Below are 22,551 nucleotides of genomic sequence, written 5' to 3'. Positions count from 1 at the left end.
AACCAAGGTGACTGTGTGTAGTCTTCTTGTTTACTTATTATCTGATGGTTGCTTTTAGTTCTGCGTGTTTTTTGATTCTGCCTTTGCCCTGCCTATTATACTCCTCAACACCATTGGTACGAACTCTGCTCGTTTTTTGACTACGACCCAGCCATGTCTGATACCTCTGCCTGTATGTCTGACTTCCCGTGTACTGAACCCACTGCCTGGTTATCAGATAAAGCTTCTTATTCTCCACAACCAGCCATGTCTGTGAGTTTGCATTGGTCTCCTACAGCTCCTTGTGTCAAGCCACCACCAGCCCTGACAGTTATTGATGCCAATGAAAAAACTACACCAACACGGGGTTGGTCTCAAAACAAACCAGGTGCATTTGGGAATAATTCAATAATCTGCCTTTTTTCTGCAGAGCAAGGTGATGTTATCTACGGTGGCATGCAGCCCATTTGTTTTTATTCTACTGTAGTTCTGCTCATGACACAAGCTTCATGACAGATGAATCATTGTTATTGTGATATCTTTGTAGAATTGTAATATCCTGTCTCACCGTATTAAAAACTGCAGATGTGCGAGGTATCCTTTTACTCTCACAATGAACTTCATGCACTTAATTTCCTCAAAAATATTATCAACACTGTCATCTTTATTTTGTGTAATTTTACATTCAGTACATAGTGGATATTTTACACCAGTTTCTGTATCAATACAGCTGCAGATACAATTTGTCTAAAAACATTTAAATGATATGTGCTATGTCAGATTATAGAATATCTGCTCCCTATGAAGTTAATATAGACAAATTTCAGGTTTTTTCACTATGTCAGATTTTTACTAGTTCAACAGATCACATACACCAAGCAACAAAGTTATCCAGATTTACACTTGAGGTTATTACTCACTTTATTCACAGTATTTTACAGACACTATAGATAGGTACCACGGTCATGCAGATTCATACATTTTCATGCTTGGAGGTTAATACATTTTAAGCTATACCAAAGTCCTTATAGTACAATGTCCTTGTGGAGACGAGAACAAAATCCACAGATTTCTATTAAAAATTCTACATAGAACATTGCCAATATTGTGGCATGAAGGTACAGATCAACCACCTTTGCCCTTCTCACGTACAGTACGTGGATACTGACCACAGTAGCGGAGCTTGTGTTCTGTACACAAATGTTGTGTTCACTGAATATCTACTGCGTAACTCTCTTTGATCAAGTCAACTTTCTCATCAAATAAATTTTTACTATATACAGTGTCGGCCACAGGAGGCCCAATAAGTTCCAACCAAGGAATTCAGAGGTTGAACCTCATCAGAACATAAACATAATTCTAACATTCACACTTCAATGCGTTACCATGAGTACACCAATTTCATCCAGTCACTTTGTACACATATTTTTTGGAACCCATGTAACATATTACACTTCATTAGTTACACCTGACTAGTACCGAGGTGGACGCAGTGTTGACTTCAGAAGCGCCTTGTGGTAAAGATTCAATAAAGCATTAGAAACACTCCTTAGAGACTTTCAGCTATACGAAAATACGAAATGAGCAAAATGGGTTGAAATGGAGCCTAATAATCATGAAATGGGGGTAAAATGTAACGAAATGGAGCAGACTGTCCCAGACTGACTCCAAATATGATTCAATTAAGTACTTTTATTTTATTGTTTTTAGGAAAATGGAGCAAAATCGAGACTGATAATAACAAAATGGGGTAAAACGTAAATGGAGCAGACTGATTCCAATTTTTTTTTTTTTTTTTAATAGAGCGCCAAATCACAACAGCATCTCCTCAAGGCTGTTCACAGAAAACAATTCAGAAAACAAAATAAAATATAAATAAAATAAAAGCACAATTAAAAGATTAAAAAATAAATATAAATATGATTCAATTAAGTATTTTTATTTATTTATTTATTTATTTAGCGAAATGGAGCAAAGTGGAGACTGATAATAAGGAATGGGGGTAAAACGTAACGAAATGGAGCAGACTAACCCAGTGGCTGAAGTTTCATCTTTTGAACACCAGATGCTGGACCTGCCCAGAGTTCCTGTACTGAGCGCATCTCACAAAAAACGAATGCCAAACAAGTAAATAAAAGTACTAATTTGGAGTCAGTCTGGGTCAGTCTGCTCCATATCATTACATTTTACCCCCATTTCGTGATTATCAGTCCACATTTCTTGAATATCAGTCCACATTTCTTGATTATCAGTCCACATTTCATGATTATCAGTCCACATTTCTTGATTATCAGTCCACATTTCATGATTATCAGTCCACATTTCATGATTATCAGTCCACATTTTTTGAATATCAGTCCACATTTCTTGAATATCAGTCCACATTTCTTGATTATCAGTCCACATTTCGTGATTATCAGTCCACATTTCTTGATTATCAGTCCACATTTCTTGATTATCAGTTCACATTTCTTGAATATCAGTCCTCATTTCATGATTATCAGTCCACATTTCTTGAATATCAGTCCACATTTCTTGAATATCAGTCCACATTTCGAGATTATCAGTCCACATTTCGTGATTATCAGTCCACATTTCTAGACTATCAGTCCACATTTCATGATTATCAGTCCACATTTCTTGAATATCAGTCCACATTTCTTGATTATCAGTCCACATTTCTTGAATATCAGTCCACATTTCTTGAATATCAGTCCACATTTCATGATTATCAGTCCACATTTCTTGAATATCAGTCCACATTTCTTGAATATCAGTCCACATTTCATGATTATCAGTCCACATTTCTTGAATATCAGTCCACATTTCTTGATTATCAGTCCACATTTCATGATTATCAGTCCACATTTCTTGATTATCAGTCCACATTTCTTGATTATCAGTCCTGATTTCGTGATTATCAGTCCACATTTCTTGATTATCAGTCCCCATTTCGTGATTATCAGTCCACATTTCTTGATTATCAGTCCACATTTCTTGAATATCAGTCCACATTTCATGATTATCAGTCCACATTTCTTGAATATCAGTCCACATTTCTTGATTATCAGTCCACATTTCATGATTATCAGTCCACATTTCTTGAATATCAGTCCACATTTCTTGATTATCAGTCCACATTTCATGATTATCAGTCCACATTTCTTGATTATCAGTCCACATTTCTTGATTATCAGTCCTGATTTCGTGATTATCAGTCCACATTTCTTGATTATCAGTCCCCATTTCGTGATTATCAGTCCACATTTCTTGAATATCAGTCCACATTTCTTGAATATCAGTCCACATTTCATGATTATCAGTCCACATTTCTTGAATATCAGTCCACATTTCTTGATTATCAGTCCACATTTCATGATTATCAGTCCACATTTCTTGATTATCAGTCCACATTTCTTGATTATCAGTCCTGATTTCGTGATTATCAGTCCACATTTCTTGATTATCAGTCCCCATTTCGTGATTATCAGTCCACATTTCTTGATTATCAGTCCACATTTCTTGATTATCAGTCCCGATTTTGTGATTATCAGTCCACATTTCTTGATTATCAGTCCCCATTTCTTGATTATCAGTCCCCATTTTGTGATTATCAGTCCCCATTTTGCTCCATTTCATCCATTTTGTATTTTAGTATGGCCCAAGATTTTAGACACAGTCAGTTTGAAGAGAGTGGCTTCATTTTGCTTGTTCAGTGCTCTGTCCAGAGCTTTATACATTCAGAGCAGCAGCAAAAACTCAAGGGCTCTTCAAGGCCAACAGCATTTGTCTACACACCAGGAGTGCCTGCTGCTGTGTAAAATCTCTGGAGAGCAAAACCTAGAACATTGGTATAATTACACAGCTCTGAAATATTCCATCCACGCGTCTGAACGTGACAATATCAGTGAGGAAAAAATAAATAAATAAAAGTCAGACAGAGATAGCAATATGGTTCTCTCAAAAGATGTCTGACAGACATGAGGTCTTGATTGTGAAGTAATCCAGCTATTCACTAGCTAACACTTAAGACGAACATGAGTGCAAACAGCACGTATAAGCACATGCTTGGATGTACGTGCTGCACATAACACCACAGTTTATATCATATCATCAAATATGGCTTAGGTTTTGGCCTGTTGTTGGCAGTTAGACTGCAGTCTTCTGTCTGTGTTCTTTTATATCTCCTCCAGAAAAGCTTCATCTCCTCTTGGACTCCATTACTAACCATCACGTACAGCACAGGGTCCATCGCACAGTTCAAGCTGGACAAAGCTAATGTGCATGAGAAGTAGAAGTGCGTGGCTTGTTCGAACTGGCAGTAACTTCCTTCAGGGTCGACATTCTCACTGAAGTAGAACGCCAGTGAGCGTGCCAGGAGCAGAATGTGGTACGGAGCAAAGCACAAAGAGAAGATCCCAATCACACCGTAGGACAACAGGCGGACTTTTCTCTTTGCCTGTGGACTCAATCCGGGGCTCTGGCCCACAGTTGCCAGCACCCGCCAATAGCTAACCGCTAAAATCAGCAAAGGCAACAGGAAGCCGAGTCCCACTCTTATCAGATTGAACAAGGCTACAGGCTGCTCCAAGGGGTAAGTCTCATAACATCGGTCATTTTTGTTGCGGTCGTCATGAGCGTCTATCAGATTGTCATTGAACAGCACCATGATGTGCAGCACCACTATAATGACGTACACGGAGATGCATTGCGCCCAGGCATAGCGTGAAGTGCGGTGAGTCTTGAACTGGAGTGGGAATGTGACCACCAGGCAGCGGTCAACGGAGATACAGCATAGCAGGAAGATGCTAATGTACATGTTGGAGTAGTAGATAAAACCCACTACGCTGCAGGAGACAACGCCAAACTTCCAGTTGTGTTCCTGTCGATAATAATTGATCCAAAGGGGCATGGTGAAAAGGTAGAGCAAGTCTGAGAGGGAGAGGTTGAGTAGGAAGATGCCCAGGACATTTTGCTTTCGCATTTGTTGCCAAATTGGGCCCAGAGTCAGTACGTTGAAGATCAAACCGAAGATAAAAGACACGATGTAAACGCCCATCAACAAGTCGCTGATGAAGCTCTGGCCAATTTTGACACACAGTTCAGTTGAGTTTGCGGTTTGATTTGGCGTAGCGGCCGAGTGGTTCATAGCTTCTGCAGAGTTGTCTCCGCCTTGTTTAGGAATTTACCTGCAAAGTGTAAAAAAGAAAAACAGAATGAACAGTTTTTCACTTTGATTTGAGGTGGGCACAGCTAACCAAAAAAGTTAACTTTGATAACTGCTAATCTGCTAACTGAAAAGTTAACTGTGGTCTTGCTAAACCAATAAAATGCCAAATATTTAGCTGAAGCTACCGTTAACTTTTATTATTTGAATTTAGTTATGTGGAGGAGCAGAACCGTTATCAAGCAGATTTGGTTATGAAGATGATGTCAGTAAGTGGCCACCTGTATAGATCCATTAGCACATCATACAGCCAACATTCAATATGAAACACGTTTATTAGCTTGTGATTAACATCAAGAAATTTGACTATAACATTCAGTCAGAGCCGAGTCCTCAAGGATTACTGCCTGTCTGAAATGTGATTTAGTAGCTGCAGAGAGGCAGCAAAGATGAGCTAATGTTAACATAAAGACCCACACAAAACAGAGAGAGATCATTATTCTGAAAGTCCATTGGCCGAAAGGTCCCTAAAGAAGGGCAGTCAGCTAGTTAGCTACCATGCTAACAGCATGCAGCAACAGCAGTGCACCTAAAAAACTGCTCAAAATAGCAGCAACACATTTCTGTTCTCTAATCTTTCTCAGAATTTGAATGTTTCTCCTTGGCACATTGGGGAGGGTCCACTATTCCTAGGATCTACTGCTCCTAGGGTCCACTGGTCCAAACCTCTTTGTATTATTTGATGGTGTATATTACACCCCCAAACTGATTTTAAAGTTCACCCTAACTCCTAACCAGGACTAGTGCACTCTAGGACTAGTGGACCCTAGGACTAGTGGACCCTAGCACTAGTAGGAAGTTCCTGGCATGTCCATTCTCGGCTTCTGGCCTAGTAGCAGGGAAATGCTACTAGGCACACCTGCACACTCTTCCACCACTCAGGTGCTTCTCACTCAGGCATTATGCCGTATCCACATCCAGCCTGATGGACTTTTAGGGCCAATGGGCCTTCAGATCAGTGAGCCTTTGGAATATTTAAGTCACCCACAAAACTTCTTTTCATCATGAATGCAAGATCACTGGTCAACAAAATGAAACAGCTGGAACTTACCATGTCTGTGCTGAAAAATCTACACAATTAATGCATTTTTATTATTAAATGCTCAACCTAGCAACACTAGTAGAGGATAATAGGCTAACAGCTAACTTCTATGGCAGGAAAGGTCTCCCATAAGAGCAGAGGATGAATTTATATATTAAAAAAAAAAAAACACTGGTGCACAAATGTGCACTGTTCACAGAAATTGAAATATTTATCAATAATGATTTTCACAGTTAGCTGAAAAGCTAATCCACTCACAAAAAAAAAAGTGGGGGGAGTTAGCATGGCTAATTTGAGGTGTGCCGTTTCTCCTTATAGCTCATATTTCACAGTTCAGCATCAACTTCCATTCCCTATTTCACAATTCAGTGAGCTCAAGAGATGAAAATATAGATTATTTTTCAATGTGATGTGAATTACTTTGGGTCAACAAGAAGATTAGGAAGGGATTTGAAGTTCCCCCGTCTTCCAAGGCAAAAGCTTAGTCATGCTCCCCGATGATAACGGTTTGCTGTTCAAGCAGAAATAGTCACTGACAAAATAAACTCCACACGGCCTAAATAACACTGTGAAGGAAAACGTGTCGTGCATTTACATCCTTAAGTGATTTTATAGGAACTGAGAGCAGCAGGGAACTAATGGCTCACATCAGGTTAATTGGATGTAGAAAGCTCTGCTTCCTTTGCTGGCAGCATAATTTAATGTTAATCAGGATTTTTATTAGAGTGTTTATAAATCGTTGCACTTATTCACCTTATGGGCCGAGTGTCTGGAAAGGTTGGTGCACTTTGATCTCACTAAGTGATGATTTGCTTTGTATTGTATGGTCTAGATTTTCTGTGCAGTGTGGAAAAACATAAAATAAAAGTGATTTCATGGGAGCAAAAATCTGCCTTCAGCCAGGCTTGAATCATTTCATGTAAATTTAAATGTAATCTCACAGAGACTGACCAGTCAATTTAATGTTTGATTTAGCATTAATCACCACAACAGGCCGACTTTAGCACCTCATGCAGGATTTAAGGTGTTAGGATGGAAAATGTGAAATACACAAATTTATGTAATCAATTCCTTTCCTGATTTCCACTTGCTCTGCGCGGTCAGGCTCGGATCATCGCGGCTTTGGGTGCAATTCCCCGCCTCTGCCCAGATATGTGAGCGTCATATTTAAAGAGCAACTTTGAGGGTAATGAGCCTTTCACACTGAATACTTCAGGCCAATCCGTCAGATGCGTTTCCAACGCATCTCATTGAAAATAATGCTTTTTAGACCGATTTTTGACGCGTCTGACACGTTGATTGTGAAAGGCCCTTTAAACTGTGGTTCTCAAATTTGATATTTCATAATTTTTGAGCTATAAAAGTGATTGTGTTGCGACAAAACAAACATTTTACATAAAAAAGCAGCAACTCAGAGGAAAAGGTGGAGCATGTTGTGAGCTATGTGCTGAAAAACACATAACGCCTTGTGATGTCCAACCCAGTCTCACGGCATGTCGTGATTCAGCAGCACGAAATATACATTAATCTATTGGTTCGTCATTTTGTCACGAAAAGTGCAAAATTTTTGTCATGGCAACAGTGGCAGTCCTAGAGTGATTTACTCCCCGGGCGAAACCCCCTGCGTGCACCCCCCCGCGCACACGAACGTGGCCACCACCTCTGCCCCACCACCCATGAAAACACTAACTTCGTCCAGAACACCCACAATCCCACAAATTAACTCACAACAGCTAATTTAAGAACAAATTTCCGGTTTTAATGACTACTGCAATAACAAACACAAAGAAATTGGCACAGTCTAATGTGTCATCATCCATGGACTTATCTGCAATGATCATCTCAAAAGTTTGCAGGAGGGCATCATAATTGTTTGCCACAGTGCTCACTATCCGTGATGTGAAATTCCATTGAGTAGGAGCATTTCTGGGCAACCTTGAGCAGCCTGCAGACTCAAGAAAAGACATCCTCTTTGTGGATTTTGAGAAAAATGTGGCAAACCCAGAGAGTGATGCAAAAAATATTCTGCACTCAGGTAAGCATTTAGCCCCCTGAAACAGAACCAGATTCAGTCTGTGTGCATAGCAATGCACAAACATTGCACTGGGGGCTATTGCTTTAACTTTGGCCTGCAAACCATTGAGAGCTGAAGCCATGACAGCAGCCATGGCTTCTTCGTAAGGAAGACTATCAAATGGCTTCGCCAAAATCCGGTCCACAACATTCAAATTGTCTGCCATTATGTGCAGCCTGCTACCTAGCTAGCTCGCTAGCTGGGACTGGCGCGAGGCTCGTGTGAAGTTTGTCCACCTGTGAGTGTTTTGTGACGGTGGAGGAGCTCAGCAGCTCCCGCTGCTCGGTAGGGACAGAAACTGCGATAGAAGTCAGTCTCCAAACACAAGCAGCTACAAAAAAAAAAACCCACCAGAAATAGAAGCTCGATTTGTCGCTAGTCGCTTTTAACAAAGAAAATGCCGCTAAGAGGATTAGAAAAGTCTCCGGTTCAACTCAGAACAGAATGAAAATTTAAAAATGCTCCCACAGATGTTTACACCAAAAGATCGCTGATTCGCTCATTTCGCTGTCAATCAAAAAGGGATTCAGCCTCAGACAGATCATCCAATCATCATGCAGAAGCTGAACGTCCGGGCCGGCCGAGGCCAGCCCACTGCCCCATAGACCCCCCAGACACGCTGAGCGTCCGAGCATTTATCCAATGACTCGTCTCGTTTCATTGCAGTCTTTGCTTCGCTATTGAACTCTGTGGACACTGTTTAAAGCACTGTGAAGCTGCGGGAATGAGTGTGAGGAAAGCCACCATGGGGGGGGGGGCACCGCTCTGCCGTAACGTAACCACGAACCACCCCCTGTCAGGACAACCCCCCCACCCCGTTTTTTTTTTTTTTTTGACCTTTGTTTTTTCCGCACGGTCGTGTCGCTCCCCCCTGCCATGCCGTCTCCAGGACCGCCCCTGCATGGCAACACAAATTCATTCTAATTCATTCCGTGATGGCTGCACGTAATTAAAAGTGCACCGGGGGGGTAAGGTTAGGGTTGGGGGTAGGAGTAGTGTTAGTAATAGTGAGCTAAAAAAAAACCCCGTCACGAAAGTTTGAATCATTTCGTGACGGGAGGATGAAAAAAAAAAACCATGAGACTGGGCTGTGATGTCACACGTGAGTCTGGGTGGCCACACACCAGTGACCTACAGGGGGTGCTAGTGAGCATGGACAGTTTATTAGGCTTTGTTGGTCTGTCTGTTGGTTTCTTTGTTTGCTTGTTTGTTTGTGTGTCTGTCTGTCTGTCTGTTTGTTTGTTCACCTTAAATTTGGAGTAATTTTCATCTGATTGACTTGAAATTTGGTCATATCGTGCAGACTGACAGTATCTATAAACCTATGTTTTTTGTTTTTGTTTTTTTTTTTGTTTTTTTTTTGGAGTGGTTCCAATGATATTTACCACTGATATTGAAAATAAGATGCTCCTATTTTTTAATTCCAGTCATGTTTATGTATGCATATATATATATATATATATATGCATATATATATATATATATATATATATATATATATATATATACGAGGTCTGTTAGAAAAGTATCCGACCTTATTATTTTTTTCAAAAACCGTATGGATTTGAATCACGTGTGATTACATCAGACATGCTTGAACCCTCATGGGTATGCGAGAGTTTTTTCACGCCTGTCGGTTACGTCATTCGCCTGTGGGCAGTCTTTGAGTGAGGAGTCGCCCACCCTCTCGTCGATTTTTTCATTGTTTAGGAATGGCTCAGAGACTGCTGCTTTGTTTGATCAAAGATTTTTCAAAAATGTAAGGCACAACTGAGTGGACACCATTTGATAAATTCAGCTGGTTTTTGGTAAAAATTTTAACGGCTGATGAGAGATTTTGGTCTGGTAGTGTCGCTTTAAGGACAGCCCACGGCGCCTGATGGCGATCTGCGCTTCGAGGCGGCAGCGTCTCGCCGTTTCAAGTTGAAAACTTCCACATTTCAGGCTCTGTTGACCCAGTAAGTCATCAGAGAACAGAGAACTTTCAGAAGAAGTCGGCATGAGGAGTTTATTTGGACATTCCATTGTTAACGGACATTCTGTAATGAAAGAACGTGCGGGCAGAGTCGCATGTCGGGCCGGACCCGACCGCGGGGGGTCGCGACAGGAAAAACACCTCCGTTGGAAACCTTAACGGGCAAGTTGGAACATGCCCAAGCTGTTAAACAATTTCTCAGTTACTCACTTGTTGAAAGCCATCAAAAGCCGCCTGAATTTTACAAATGGTTTTCAACACGGAGGTGTTTTTCCTGTTGCGCGCACGTCTTTCATTACAAAATGTCCTTAAACAGTGGAATGTCCGCATAAAGTCCTCATGCCGGCCTCTTCTGAATCTTCTCTGTTCTCTCACGACGTTCTGGGTGAATTAAGCCTTAAATTAGAATGTTTTCAGGTCGAAACAGGCCGACGACGGCGCCTGGAAGCGCTGCAGGACGTCCCGCTCCGTGGGAAGTCCTTACAGAGACAGAAACACCCCATAATCTCTCATCAGCCGTTAAACTTTTCACCGAAAACCATCTTAATTTCTCGAATAGTGTCCACTCGGATATCCCTCACAGGTCCAGAAAAAATTTTGATAAAGCAACGCGCGCCGTCTCGAGCAGCGTGTGAAACAAAGGAATTCAGCCGAGAGGGCGGGACCACATCTCACTCAAGGCCTGCCCACAGGGAAATGACATCACCGACACGCGTGAAAAAACTTCAAGCATGATTGGTGTAATCGCACGTCATTCAAATCCATATAGTTTTTAAAAAAATAAAAAGGTAGGATGCTTTTCTGATAGACCTCGTATATAAGTGTGTGTGTGTGTGTGTGTGTGTGTGTGTGTGTGTGTGTGTGTGTGTGTGTGTGTGTGTATATATATATATATATATACATATATATATATATATATACATATATATATATATATACATATATATATATATATATATATATATACATATATATATATATATATATATATATATATATACATATATATATATATATATATATATATATATATATATATATATATATATAAAATTTCCACCTCATTTTCTTATTTTATTCTATTGTAACAAGTATTATTATTATTGCTTATCTTTGCACACACTGTTTGATGCACATTTTCTTCAACTCACGTGTCTGGTGTGTTTATTCACATGTTACTGATGTAACGTGAATTTCTCCACTGTGAGATCAATAAAGTCTTATCTTATAATTGGGTCAAACTTCACAAATTTTGAGAAAACAAATGAAAAGCCTGGTGGCAACAACTGGTATTACAGCTTTACTTGAAAAACGGCGTATTGTTTGACACATTACGGCGCATTTAACGATGTCGTCTTTAATTACGGCATAAAAAGCGTAGTGATAACTGACAAAACAGCATTTTTTACAGTGTATTTTTGGTGATACGTGACTAAAAGTGGCATATTTGTGGCACTGTTTGCTTGCCATATTTAGATGCACAATCATGTGCCAAACATGCACATCTGTCCACATCACAACACGCATAAAAACTGGCCTTTGTGTCATCTGATTTCTCCATCCTTCTCTCTCAGTCACTGAATTTGAAGTGTTTGCAGCTTAGAAGTGCAAATCAGTCCATTCTAAAACCTTAACTGTGCACTACTTAACTGTGTCTGGTGGAACATTTTTACACTTATAAATATTGAGTAAATTAAAAGCTGTGAAATTGTTTAAATATGCTTGATGATCTTGATAAATCAAAGTAAAATGATCAGTATAAGTAATCCTTTCCAAATATTCTGAATGAAATTTAACAAAAAAATTAAGGATATTCCAAAAATATAATTTGTTAACCAAATGCTAATTTATTTCAATGAAATAAACTTAAATAATAAATGTAAAGTTAAGGTAAAAGTTTTCACCCGAGCACCCAAACTGAAAGCAAAAGAGCTAAAACATCAAGCACACCTTTTGATAAGACTTGCAAATGTACCACTGACTTTTCCTTTTTTTCTCTCAGCTACTGAATTTGAAATGTTTGTGCCGTGGTACGGTAGCTGGGAGGTGCTAATCAATCAGTCGTGAAAACTGAACATAAAAAAGCAAAAAGATGTTTCAACAAGACTGGTCAGTGTTACACTGACTTTTCATTTTTTCCTGTCCGATTGTTAAATGTTGTGGCTTTTACCCTTGTTTAATACTTTTGGTGAATTTTGTGTTCTCCATTAGTTCCGCTTACTAGTTCTGTGTTATAGTTATTTAATGTTTAAGCCACATTTGCTCAGGTTTCTTTGTCATTTTCACCTCGTCTGTGTTTTTGTGAGCATGTCTGTGTCACCTGTTGTGAACAGCTGAGTCTCGTTATAATCCCAACTGTCGCTCGTGTCTTCGTTATCCGTGTCACTATTTAAATTCATCACTGTGTATACTCTTGGTTTTTGGATTAGTCTGGTTCCTCCTGCTCTTGCGGCTCACGTCCCTGGTTCCGTGTTTCTCCACATTCCTTGTTCCTGTTTTCCTCTGTTCCTCCCCCCCATCTCAACCACAGACTCTCCTCCCACGCCTGTTACACTTTGGACTGTCTGATCTGATCCACAGCTTTTTTGCACTCTGACTCTTTTGGTTAATGAAATCATTTATTTCATGCAGTCGGTTTGTGGTTTTGGGTTCAACTGGAGACAAATCATAACACATTTATAGTTTAAAAAAAAAATCTTGCAAGAAAAATCTCAGATATACTCTGAGATTATAAAATTATACATTTACCATGTATGTTCCCTTAAATTGTAAAGCTGTACGGCCTTTCAGATTGTACAAAAACTGACAAAATTTAATTTCTACCAAAATCCAAGCATTATAATGCCTGTTTATTTTTATAACGTGTTGCAAAATTACAGCTCATTTTAATGAAGAAAACAAATTTATCTGTGGTGAAATCATAGCAAATACTTTTTATTCTTCTAACGGCGCCTACAGGAGGAAGCATGAGATTAATTGTGACCTGGAGCACTTGCGTGATACATGTTCATAGGGTGTGCACACTAACATCCATAAGATGTCTTGTAAATCACTTCTTTGGTGTTATCTGGTTTCAAAAACTGTGATTTTTGATTTAAAAATGTTTATTTCCCGCTAACCTTTACAAAATATATGAGAAACGCATTAGATTTATACATAAATAAGTTGTTTCAGAACGTTTTCCACTGTCAGCAGCCAGCTGATGTCAAGCTGCCTTTCTTTTCTGCAATTGGCTGTCCACATGTGCTTCCCAGCATCCTTCGTGCAACTTGGAAGAAGCCCCCACATAATATGACGTTGCTACCAAATGTAGGTCATGGCATCAGGGATAGAAATTCAAAAACTTTCCAGACAGTGGGAAGTTCAATCATTTTGGCAATATCATATTATGAACCTTTATTTAATTCCAAAAGAAAAAAAAATTATAGTGGTGCCAAAGAAAAATCTTTTCATGGCTTCAACATGAAAATGCTCAGATATTGTCTGAGACTACAAGAAAAACATGAAGATACTCTGAGATTGTAAAGTCATAAAATTGTTAGGAGGGGAAAAAACCCTCACAATGTCCTCTGTATCAATTAAATCATCTGTAATAACAGTCACAAATCTTTTAGGAGGGGAAAAAGGTGGCGGTGGTGTGTGTGTGGGGGGGTAATGCTGCACTTTGCAGGTGCATAATGCATTGCATACCAAATATGCAAAGTGCATCAGCTTTAACATGGTTGCATATTAATACTGGCAGCCTAATTATCACAAGTGTTACCTGAACAAGAAGAAAGAGGGAGACAGAGTAAGTGAGCTGCTTTTCTCTCTCACACACACACACACACACACACACACACACACACACACACACACACACGCACGCACACACACACACACACACACACACAAAATCAGTAAAAACCTCTCCTTCATGCAGCTAATGCTGCACTTCACCTTGCGAAGTAAAGTTTCTCGGTCTGTGTTTGATACCCCCCCCACCAACACACACAAAATTTTCCGCTGGGTTTTGCTTTTTGTTTTGTTTTTTTGTTTGTTTTTTTCATATGAATTTGTGACTTTAATCTGAGTTTTAATTCTCTTTCTCTTGGTTGCTCCCATTAGGGGTCACCACAGCAGATAAACCATCTCCATCTCAGCCTGTCCTCTACATCATCTTCCTCTGACACACAAACCATCTGCATGTCCTCCTTCACCACATCCATGAACCTCTTTGGCCTAATTCGTCTCCTCCTTCTCCTCCAGCCTGGTGACTGCATCCTCAGGATCCTTCTCCCTTGGTGCATCTGGAAAGTATTCACAGTGCTTCACTTTTTTATGGTACAACCTGATTCCAAAATTGATTAAATTCTTTTTTCCCTCAAAATTCTACACATAATACCCCATAATGACAATGTGAAATAAGGGTTTTTTTTTGTTTGTTTGTTTGTTTTGTTGTTTTTTGTTTGTTTGTTTTTTAGATTTTGCAGATTTATTAAAAAAAAATAAAAAATGAAGAAATCCCATGTATATAAGTATTCACAGCCTTTGCCATGGAGCTCAACATTGAGCTCAGATGTATCCTGTTTTCACTGATCATCCTTGAGCTGTTTCTACAGCTTAATTGGAGTCCACTTGGGGTAAACTCAGTTAATTGGACATGACTTGGAAAGACACACACCTGTCTACATATAAGGTCCCACAGTTGACAGTGCATGTCAGAGCACAAATCAAGCATGAAATCAAAGGAATTTTCTGTAGACCTCTGAGCCAGGATTGTCTCAAGGCACAAATCTGGGGAAGGATACAGAAACATTTCTGCTTTGAAGGTCTCAATGAGCACAGTGACCTCCATCAGCTGTAAATGGAAGAAGTTCAGATCCACCAGGACTCTTCCAAGAGCTGGCCGCCCATCTAAACTGAGCAATCAGGGAAGAAGGACCTTAGTCAGGGAGGTGACCAAGAACCAAATGGTCACTCTGTTGGAGCTCCTGCTTTCCTCTGTGGAGAGAGGAAAACCTTCCAGAAGGACAACCACCTCTGCAGCAATCCACCAATCAGGCCTGTATGGTAAAGTGGCCAGACGGAAGCCACTCCTTAAAGGCACATGGCAGCCCACCTGGAGTTTGCCAAAAAGCACCTGAAGGACTCTCAGACCAAGAGACACAAAATTTTCTGGTCTGATGAGACAAAGATTGAACTCTTTGGTATGAATGCCAGGCATCATATTTGGAGGAAACCAGGCACCATCCCTACAGTGAAGCATGGTGGTGGCAGCATCATGCTGTGGGGATGTTTTTCAGCAGCAGGAACTGGGAGACTAGTCAGGATTGAGGGAAAGATGAATGCAGCAATGTACAGAGACATTCTGGATGAAAACCTGCTGCAGAGCGCTCTTGACCTCAGACTGGGTCAATGGTTCATCTTCAAGCAGCCAAGGACACCCTAAGCACACAGCCAAGATATCAAAGGATTGGCTTCAGGACAACTCTGTGAATGTCCTTGAGTGGCCCAGCCAGAGCCCAGACCTGAATCTGACTGAACATCTCTGAGAGATCTGAAAATGTCTGTGCACCGACACTCCCCATCCAACCTGATGGAGCTTGAGAGGTGCTGCAAAGAGGAATGGGCAAAACTGCCCAAATATAGGTGCACCAAGCTTGTGGCATCATATTCAAGAAGACTTGAGGCTGTAATTGCTGCCAAAGGTGCATCAACAAAGTATTGAGAAAAGGATGTGACTAATTATGTACATGTGATTTATTTGTTTTTTATTTTTAATAAATGAGCAAAAATAATAATTTTTTTCATGTTGTCATTATGGGGTGTTGTGTGCAGACCTTTGAGAGAGGGAAAAAAATGAATGTGCTCCATTTTGGAATAAGGCTGTAACATAACAAAATGTGGAAAAAGTGAAGTGCTACAAATACTTTCCGGATGCACCGAGTCATTCCTCTACACGTTCACACCATCTTGGAATTAATGGGGACTTTTTTAAACTTGTATTCTGAACTGCATTTCATTTGGAATCTTTTGAAGACCTGTTTTGTGACAACATAGCAAAACAGAAAAAATATTGCAATAATCATTTTTATGAAAGACAAAAAACATGAATCACAATTTCTGCATCAGCCACAGACAAAACCAGAGTAAACACTGCAGTGCTACACAAGAGAAAAACACATTTCTAGTTACTTCTATGAAATACAAGTCAAAAAGTAGAATGATCACAACTCAGGGCAAACATTTTTGATCTCTTTCACTGTGCTGAAACACACGATCATCGCAGTTTCTGTCTCTTGCATCAATTTGAGGATCCTCTCAGTGTTTTCTATGTCATCCAGAGCAATATCAAAGGAAAGCTTTGACGTGTTGTATTGTTGTGACCTTCTTCTGGTATTTCATCTGCATGTGTTTTAGCATCACTGAGGATCTGCTGTGATGTGTTTATGCACTCAGGAAGCATCTAATGGCATGAGCAGAAAGCACACCCCATCCAAACTCAATAATGCACGAGCCATTTAGTGGCAGACCATCTTCTCCCCACGAGTGTGTGTGTGTGTGTGTGTGTGTGTGTGTGTGTGTGTGTGTGTGTGTGTGTGTGTGTGTGTGTGTGTGTGTGTGTGTGTGTGGTGTGTGTGTGTGTGTGTGTGTGTGTGTGTGTGTGTGTGTGTGTGTGTGTCTGTGTGTGTGTAGGTGTGTGCATACAGCTCTGACTGAATGTATTTTCCATAAGAAGCCAAAATACTGTCATTCGGAAAACAATAGGGAGTGTTGCAACGGAAAACTCTGCACATAAATCTGAAGCTGTTCACAGCAGGCTGTTTAGTCACCAAACAGGCAGGTATTATTAAGCACACGCTGGTCGTCTGCTCTAAGAAGAGCAAACATTTTTAAATTTGAGGTGTGTGTATGTGTGTGTGTGTTTGTGTGTGGTGGTTGAGATGTATTTCCTATATTTATTCAGAATTAAACAATACTGAGAGTTTGATTAATGACATAATCTCAGCGCAGGTGTTTTCCAAACTCAGTTTCTTTAGTCTGAGCCAAATATGTACTTGTTATTTTTATTTTATAAATCTGTTCACCAGCGATGCTGAAAAATAGCAGCAAACCTTCAGGTTTTTACTTTCAGGTGATAAATTGCAAACCTTTTTGCATCCAAAATGGAATGGAATGTGTTTCATTTAGTTTTTTTTATGTTTTTGCCAACCTTTGCCTTGGACTTGGCCTTAGCAGCATCATAATTCACCTATGTTTGTTTCTCGGAATTTCCCCTGTGATTTCTTGCCAAGCAGTTTTACTGATAAAATCTCGAGCATCTTGTGGAGAACAGCACTGGGAGCACCGTTCAAAACACTTAATCCACCAGAGAAACAGTGATTCACACCTGATGATTTGGTAGAGGTGATGCAAACAAACCCCAGTGTGTGTTCCAACCCAGTCTCACAGCATTTTGTGGGGGCATTACGAAAAGTGCATTAATCTATGAGTTCATGATGGAAGCACGAAAAGGGGGCGCTTGTCGTGACGGGGGCACGAAATGTGGGGTATGGGGGGTTAAAGGTTTGGTTTAGGGGAGGGGACACACTTACGCTGTGGTTATGGTCAGAGTTAAGAAAAGGTGGTTGATTTAAAATAGCAAAATGAAAAAACCGTGTCACAAAAATGGTGCACTTTTGTGACGTGGGCACAGAAAAAAAATGTGAGACTGGGCTGTGTGTGCACCTGATGACCTCGCTGGCTGCACGAGCAAATAAACAAATACTTTATTGAAATACATTTAGATTTTTTGCAATGCCTGTAAATGTTTAATCTTTTTTATTACTTTTCATGTGTGTAACATTTTTTTTTTTTTTTTTTTTTTGGCTTGCAGAGGAATCAGGACCCGCTCACTGGAGCCCTAATTTTCACAGTTCACGTGATACTCAGCAAGCATCACACTTTACTTACTACATAGTTGCGGCTGGCTAGGGTGCACTTTAATTACAATCTCAACGGGCCAGCGCGCCGTGTGCCAGTTAAAGTGCACATTTTTTCAATTAAAATGTACGGGTAACTCAGCTAGTATATTATAATAGCAAAGTGGCCTCTGTGTGCGTGCGTATGGGTGCGATCACAGAAAAACCGGGGAGAGCCGACATTTACCATTTGCTATTCATATGCAGTTTAGGTCAAGGATGAACACCGTGAAAATGGAAAGTTGATAGAACAAATATTTTTAGAGAAGTTAGCAATTTTAACTAACCAGGACACAATGCTACAATGCACCATGGGAATTGGGGTTTTGTTGTTTTAAATGTTATTGTGGTTCATGTTAGTTTAACAGTGTTGTTAGTGTTATTGATTGATTGTGTTTTTGTAGCGCAATCGGTTTAGTAAGTTTAGTTAAGTGTTATGTTGCCAGTACCGTGAGTGAATTGTGTACTGCCTTTGATGTCTTCTTCCACCATATCTATGCATGCCATAAAAACACTTTCTTGTGCGTGTGTATAACTTCAATCATGTACAAACTGGAGAGCTGACATTTTGCTGTTTGGTGTGCTTATGTATTTTGGGTCAAGGATAAACGCTGCCAAATCGACATGCAGATCCTGCATGCTGATGACCCAGAGTAAAACAAGGGGCTGAAAGGACTTACTTCTTGTTAAAATGTTATTTCTGTTCACACACACACACACAGCTATATTAACACTTCCAACTTACCACTTCCAAACTGCAATGCTGATGAGTGTAGCAGCCCTCTTGCTAATATTCCTTACTGATATCTTGATTTTGTTGATTGTGTTTGGTGTAAATAGCTGCATATCTACAGTAGTGTTCAGAATAATAGTAGTGCTATGTGACTAAAAAGATTAATCCAGGTTTTGAGTATATTTCTTATTGTTACATGGGAAACAAGGTAACAATAATAGTAGTGTGGCATTCAGTCAGTGAGTTCGTCAATTTTGTGGAACAAACAGGTGTGAATCAGGTGTCCCCTATTTAAGGATGAAGCCAGCACCTGTTGAACATGCTTTTCTCTTTGAAAGCCTGAGGAAAATTGGACGTTCAAGACATTGTTCAGAAGAACAGCGTAGTTTGATTAAAAAGTTGATTGGAGAGGGGAAAACTTATACGCAGGTGCAAAAAATTATAGGCTGTTCATCTACAATGATCTCCAATGCTTTAAAATGGACAAAAAAAAAAAAACAGAGACGCGTGGAAGAAAACGGAAAACAACCATCAAAATGGATAGAAGAATAACCAGAATGGCAATGGCTCACCCATTGATCAGCTCCAGGATGATCAAAGACAGTCTGGAGTTACCTGTAAGTGCTGTGACATTTAGAAGACACCTGTGTGAAGCTAATTTATTTGCAAGAACCCCCCGCAAAGTCCCTCTGTTAAATAAAAGACATGTGCAGAAGAGGTTACAATTTGCCAAAGAACACATCAACTGGCCTAAAGAGAAATGGAGGAATATTTTGTGGACTGATGAGAGTAAAATTGTTCTTTTTGGGTCCAAGGGCCGCAGACAGTTTGTGAGACGACCCCCAAACTCTGAATTCAAGCCACAGTTCACAGTGCAGACAGTGAAGCATGGTGGTGCAAGCATCATGATATGGGCATGTTTCTCCTACTATGGTGTTGGGCCTATATATCGCATACCAGGTATCATGGATCAGTTTGGATATGTCAAAATACTTGAAGAGGTCATGTTGCCTTATGCTGAAGAGGACATGCCCTTGAAATGGGTGTTTCAACAAGACAATGACCCCAAGCACACTAGTAAATGAGCAAAATGTTGGTTCCAAACCAACAAAATGAATGCCTCGCAGATGTGAAGAAATCATGAAAAACTGTGGTTATACAACTAAATACTAGTTTAGTGATTCACAGGATTGCTAAAAAAGCAGTTTGAACATAATAGTTTTGAGTTTGTAGTGTCAACAGCAGATGCTACTATTATAGTGAACACCCCCTTTTCTACTTTTTTTTACTAATAGCCCAATTTCATAGTCTTACGAGTGTGCATATCATGAATGCTTGGTCTTGTTGGATTCGTGAGAATCTACTGAATCTACTGGTACCTTGTTTCCCATGTAACAATAAGAAATATACTCAAAACCTGGATTAATCTTTTTAGTCACATAGCACTACTATTATTCAGAACACTACTGTATGTTGCACGAGTTGATTGTCTCTGTTACTTTTCCCATTTAATGGCTTTTCTTTTTGTTCATGATTCCAGAACTGAGGTCGCCAAACATTTTCTTTTCTCCAGCTGTCCAATCAATGAAATTGAAATTTTTCTGCATGTTTGTTTGTTTGTATCATTGCATTATTTTCCATGACCTGTGTGAGGAAATTAGTTGGGCTCCAGAATGTCATACACAGGCAGGTTTATACACAAACATTTATTCAAGGGTATCGTCTCCATCTACTCATGGCTAAAGAAGGGAATGAAAAGCAGATTCATGCATGTCTGGACACTTTCTTGATGACTGAAATTTGTATATGGCTCCTACTTGGCTTTATAACACTGGTTTGAGAAACATAGTCATGACGCTAGAGACTTTTAAATGAGACTCCTGATTGCTGAAGCTGAGACGGCAAGACGCTCCCTTGTCTGAAGCCACTTCGGTTATTCTACTTTCAGGTTCTCTTACAGTTTGTGTCAGCACAAAGCATGTAAATCTATTCTGGTCCAGGGGAATGGAAAAAGCATCAAACTATTATTAGATTGCTTGTCATGGAACAGTATCATACTCTAAGTTGAAAGGAACACCGCATTGAAATCACTGCAATGACATTTTAATTAAACCTGTTATTAATACGTTGTTCAGCGTGTGAACGTGTGACAATGTATAGTGTGCAACCTTTTTGTTGTTGTTGTTTTAATACAGAAAAGAGAATAAATGCCACTGTGAAATTTATCTTGTCATTTTCTTTCCTAAATTCATCTCACATTAATTATATCTGATGTACTTCAAAATACTCCTTAGTTAAAGTCGGAATTAAGAGTTCTTGCCAGAGTAAAATCTGCAGGGTAAAACTGACTCTGCAGGGACTACATTTGGTCTCACTCACAACAGAATTATATGAACTCCATCACTAAGCAAAATCAAGTTGTTCAAATCTATTAAGAGTCATTTATCAAATGGTAGGGTTGAATTCGCCAAATGGATTCTATTTGGAGTGGGACCAAATCTATGTTGAGTTATTCCCAAAGTAACTGAGAGTGAGCAGATTATGTGACGTTCACATTATAACACCGCAAAGAGGTCACATTTCTTCAAACAGGTTTTTGGTAACTTTACTGGGATACATTTTTCAACTAACCGCCCCGTCCCTGACCGTTTAGATTTCAGACTTCTTCGAGGAGTTTGGTTTTAGGATATGCTCTCAGCAGATTGCGGCCTCACCTGTTGTTTTCGGTCAGATGCGTGACTCGACTGTAAAAGATAGCCATCCAATGAAGAACGCCAGACACATTCCAATGGTGCTTCACATCTGGCAGAGCTCACTGCAGATGATCAACTTCAGCAGAATCTCTTCAAAAAGCTCCAGATGACGTGCGGAAAGTCCTGTACAGTCCCACATGATATTCTGAAACGAGAATGACACAGGAAACCTGCCGGCGGGGATGAGGTCTGCTTTCAGCTCGGGCTCACACTTGCCGTTGACGAGCAGAGATGAAACGTCACCAATGCTGCGTGAGGAAGAAATGAGACCAACAAAAAAGAGGAAGACACTCGTAGGAGGGAGGTTTTGTACACGTGCAGCAGGGAGGAAGTTGCCTTCAGGGGTGGAGAGAAGCAGCCCGCAATGGAACAGACATGATGCAGATGTTAATACCAAGTATGAAAAAAGAAGAAACAACTGAAATGACGTGGGGCAGAAAACAGTTCCTGGAAACCATAAAGCAGACTTCCCTATATGACATCCACAGAAATACTGCTGCAATTTAGAATAGAAATTCTTTCTTTTTTTTTTTTTGTCATCCATTGCCTCCCTCTGAGAAAAGACTTGAGGTGTTTTCCACGTGGCGAGCTCTGCGCCAGGAGACATTCCAATCAGATCTGTCGTCTGTCTCCTCGACACGCTTTATGTTTATGATAAGAATCTGAGGCCGATGCCGTGTGCAGCTGTTAGCCGCCAATCTGTTAACACCACGAGTAAACATTTACGTAAGTTGTAGCTTTTCCACAGAACACAACTGAAAACTTGACAACTCACAACCAGAGGTCTCAGGGCAATAAACCTGTGCTGTGGGTTTTTTATTCTGT

General features: G+C 40.0%; 1 protein-coding gene across 1 annotated transcript; it reads right to left on the bottom strand.

The window, feature by feature from the left end:
* Positions 1-882: 882 nt before the first annotated feature.
* Positions 883-22,204, bottom strand: gpr184 (G protein-coupled receptor 184). The gene is made up of 2 exons (XM_034169261.1): positions 21,688-22,204; positions 883-5,168 (listed from the first exon to the last, which is right to left on the bottom strand). The coding sequence occupies exon 2, from the start codon at positions 5,126-5,128 to the stop codon at positions 4,085-4,087; it is 1,044 nt and encodes a 347-aa protein (XP_034025152.1). The 5' UTR covers positions 5,129-5,168; positions 21,688-22,204; the 3' UTR covers positions 883-4,084.
* Between the last annotated feature and the right edge of the window lie 347 nt (positions 22,205-22,551).

The sequence above is a fragment of the Thalassophryne amazonica genome, chromosome 4, assembly GCF_902500255.1.
Source record: "Thalassophryne amazonica chromosome 4, fThaAma1.1, whole genome shotgun sequence".
Taxonomy (NCBI): domain Eukaryota; kingdom Metazoa; phylum Chordata; class Actinopteri; order Batrachoidiformes; family Batrachoididae; genus Thalassophryne; species Thalassophryne amazonica.
The sequence above is the reverse complement of the archived record's forward strand: the minus strand, read 5'-3'. Positions and strand labels throughout refer to the sequence as shown.

What these genes read in the sequence shown, in the direction of transcription:
- gpr184 (XM_034169261.1), bottom strand. Translation starts at nt 5,128, where the DNA reads ATGAACCACTCGGCCGCTACGCCAAATCAAACCGCAAACTCAACTGAA.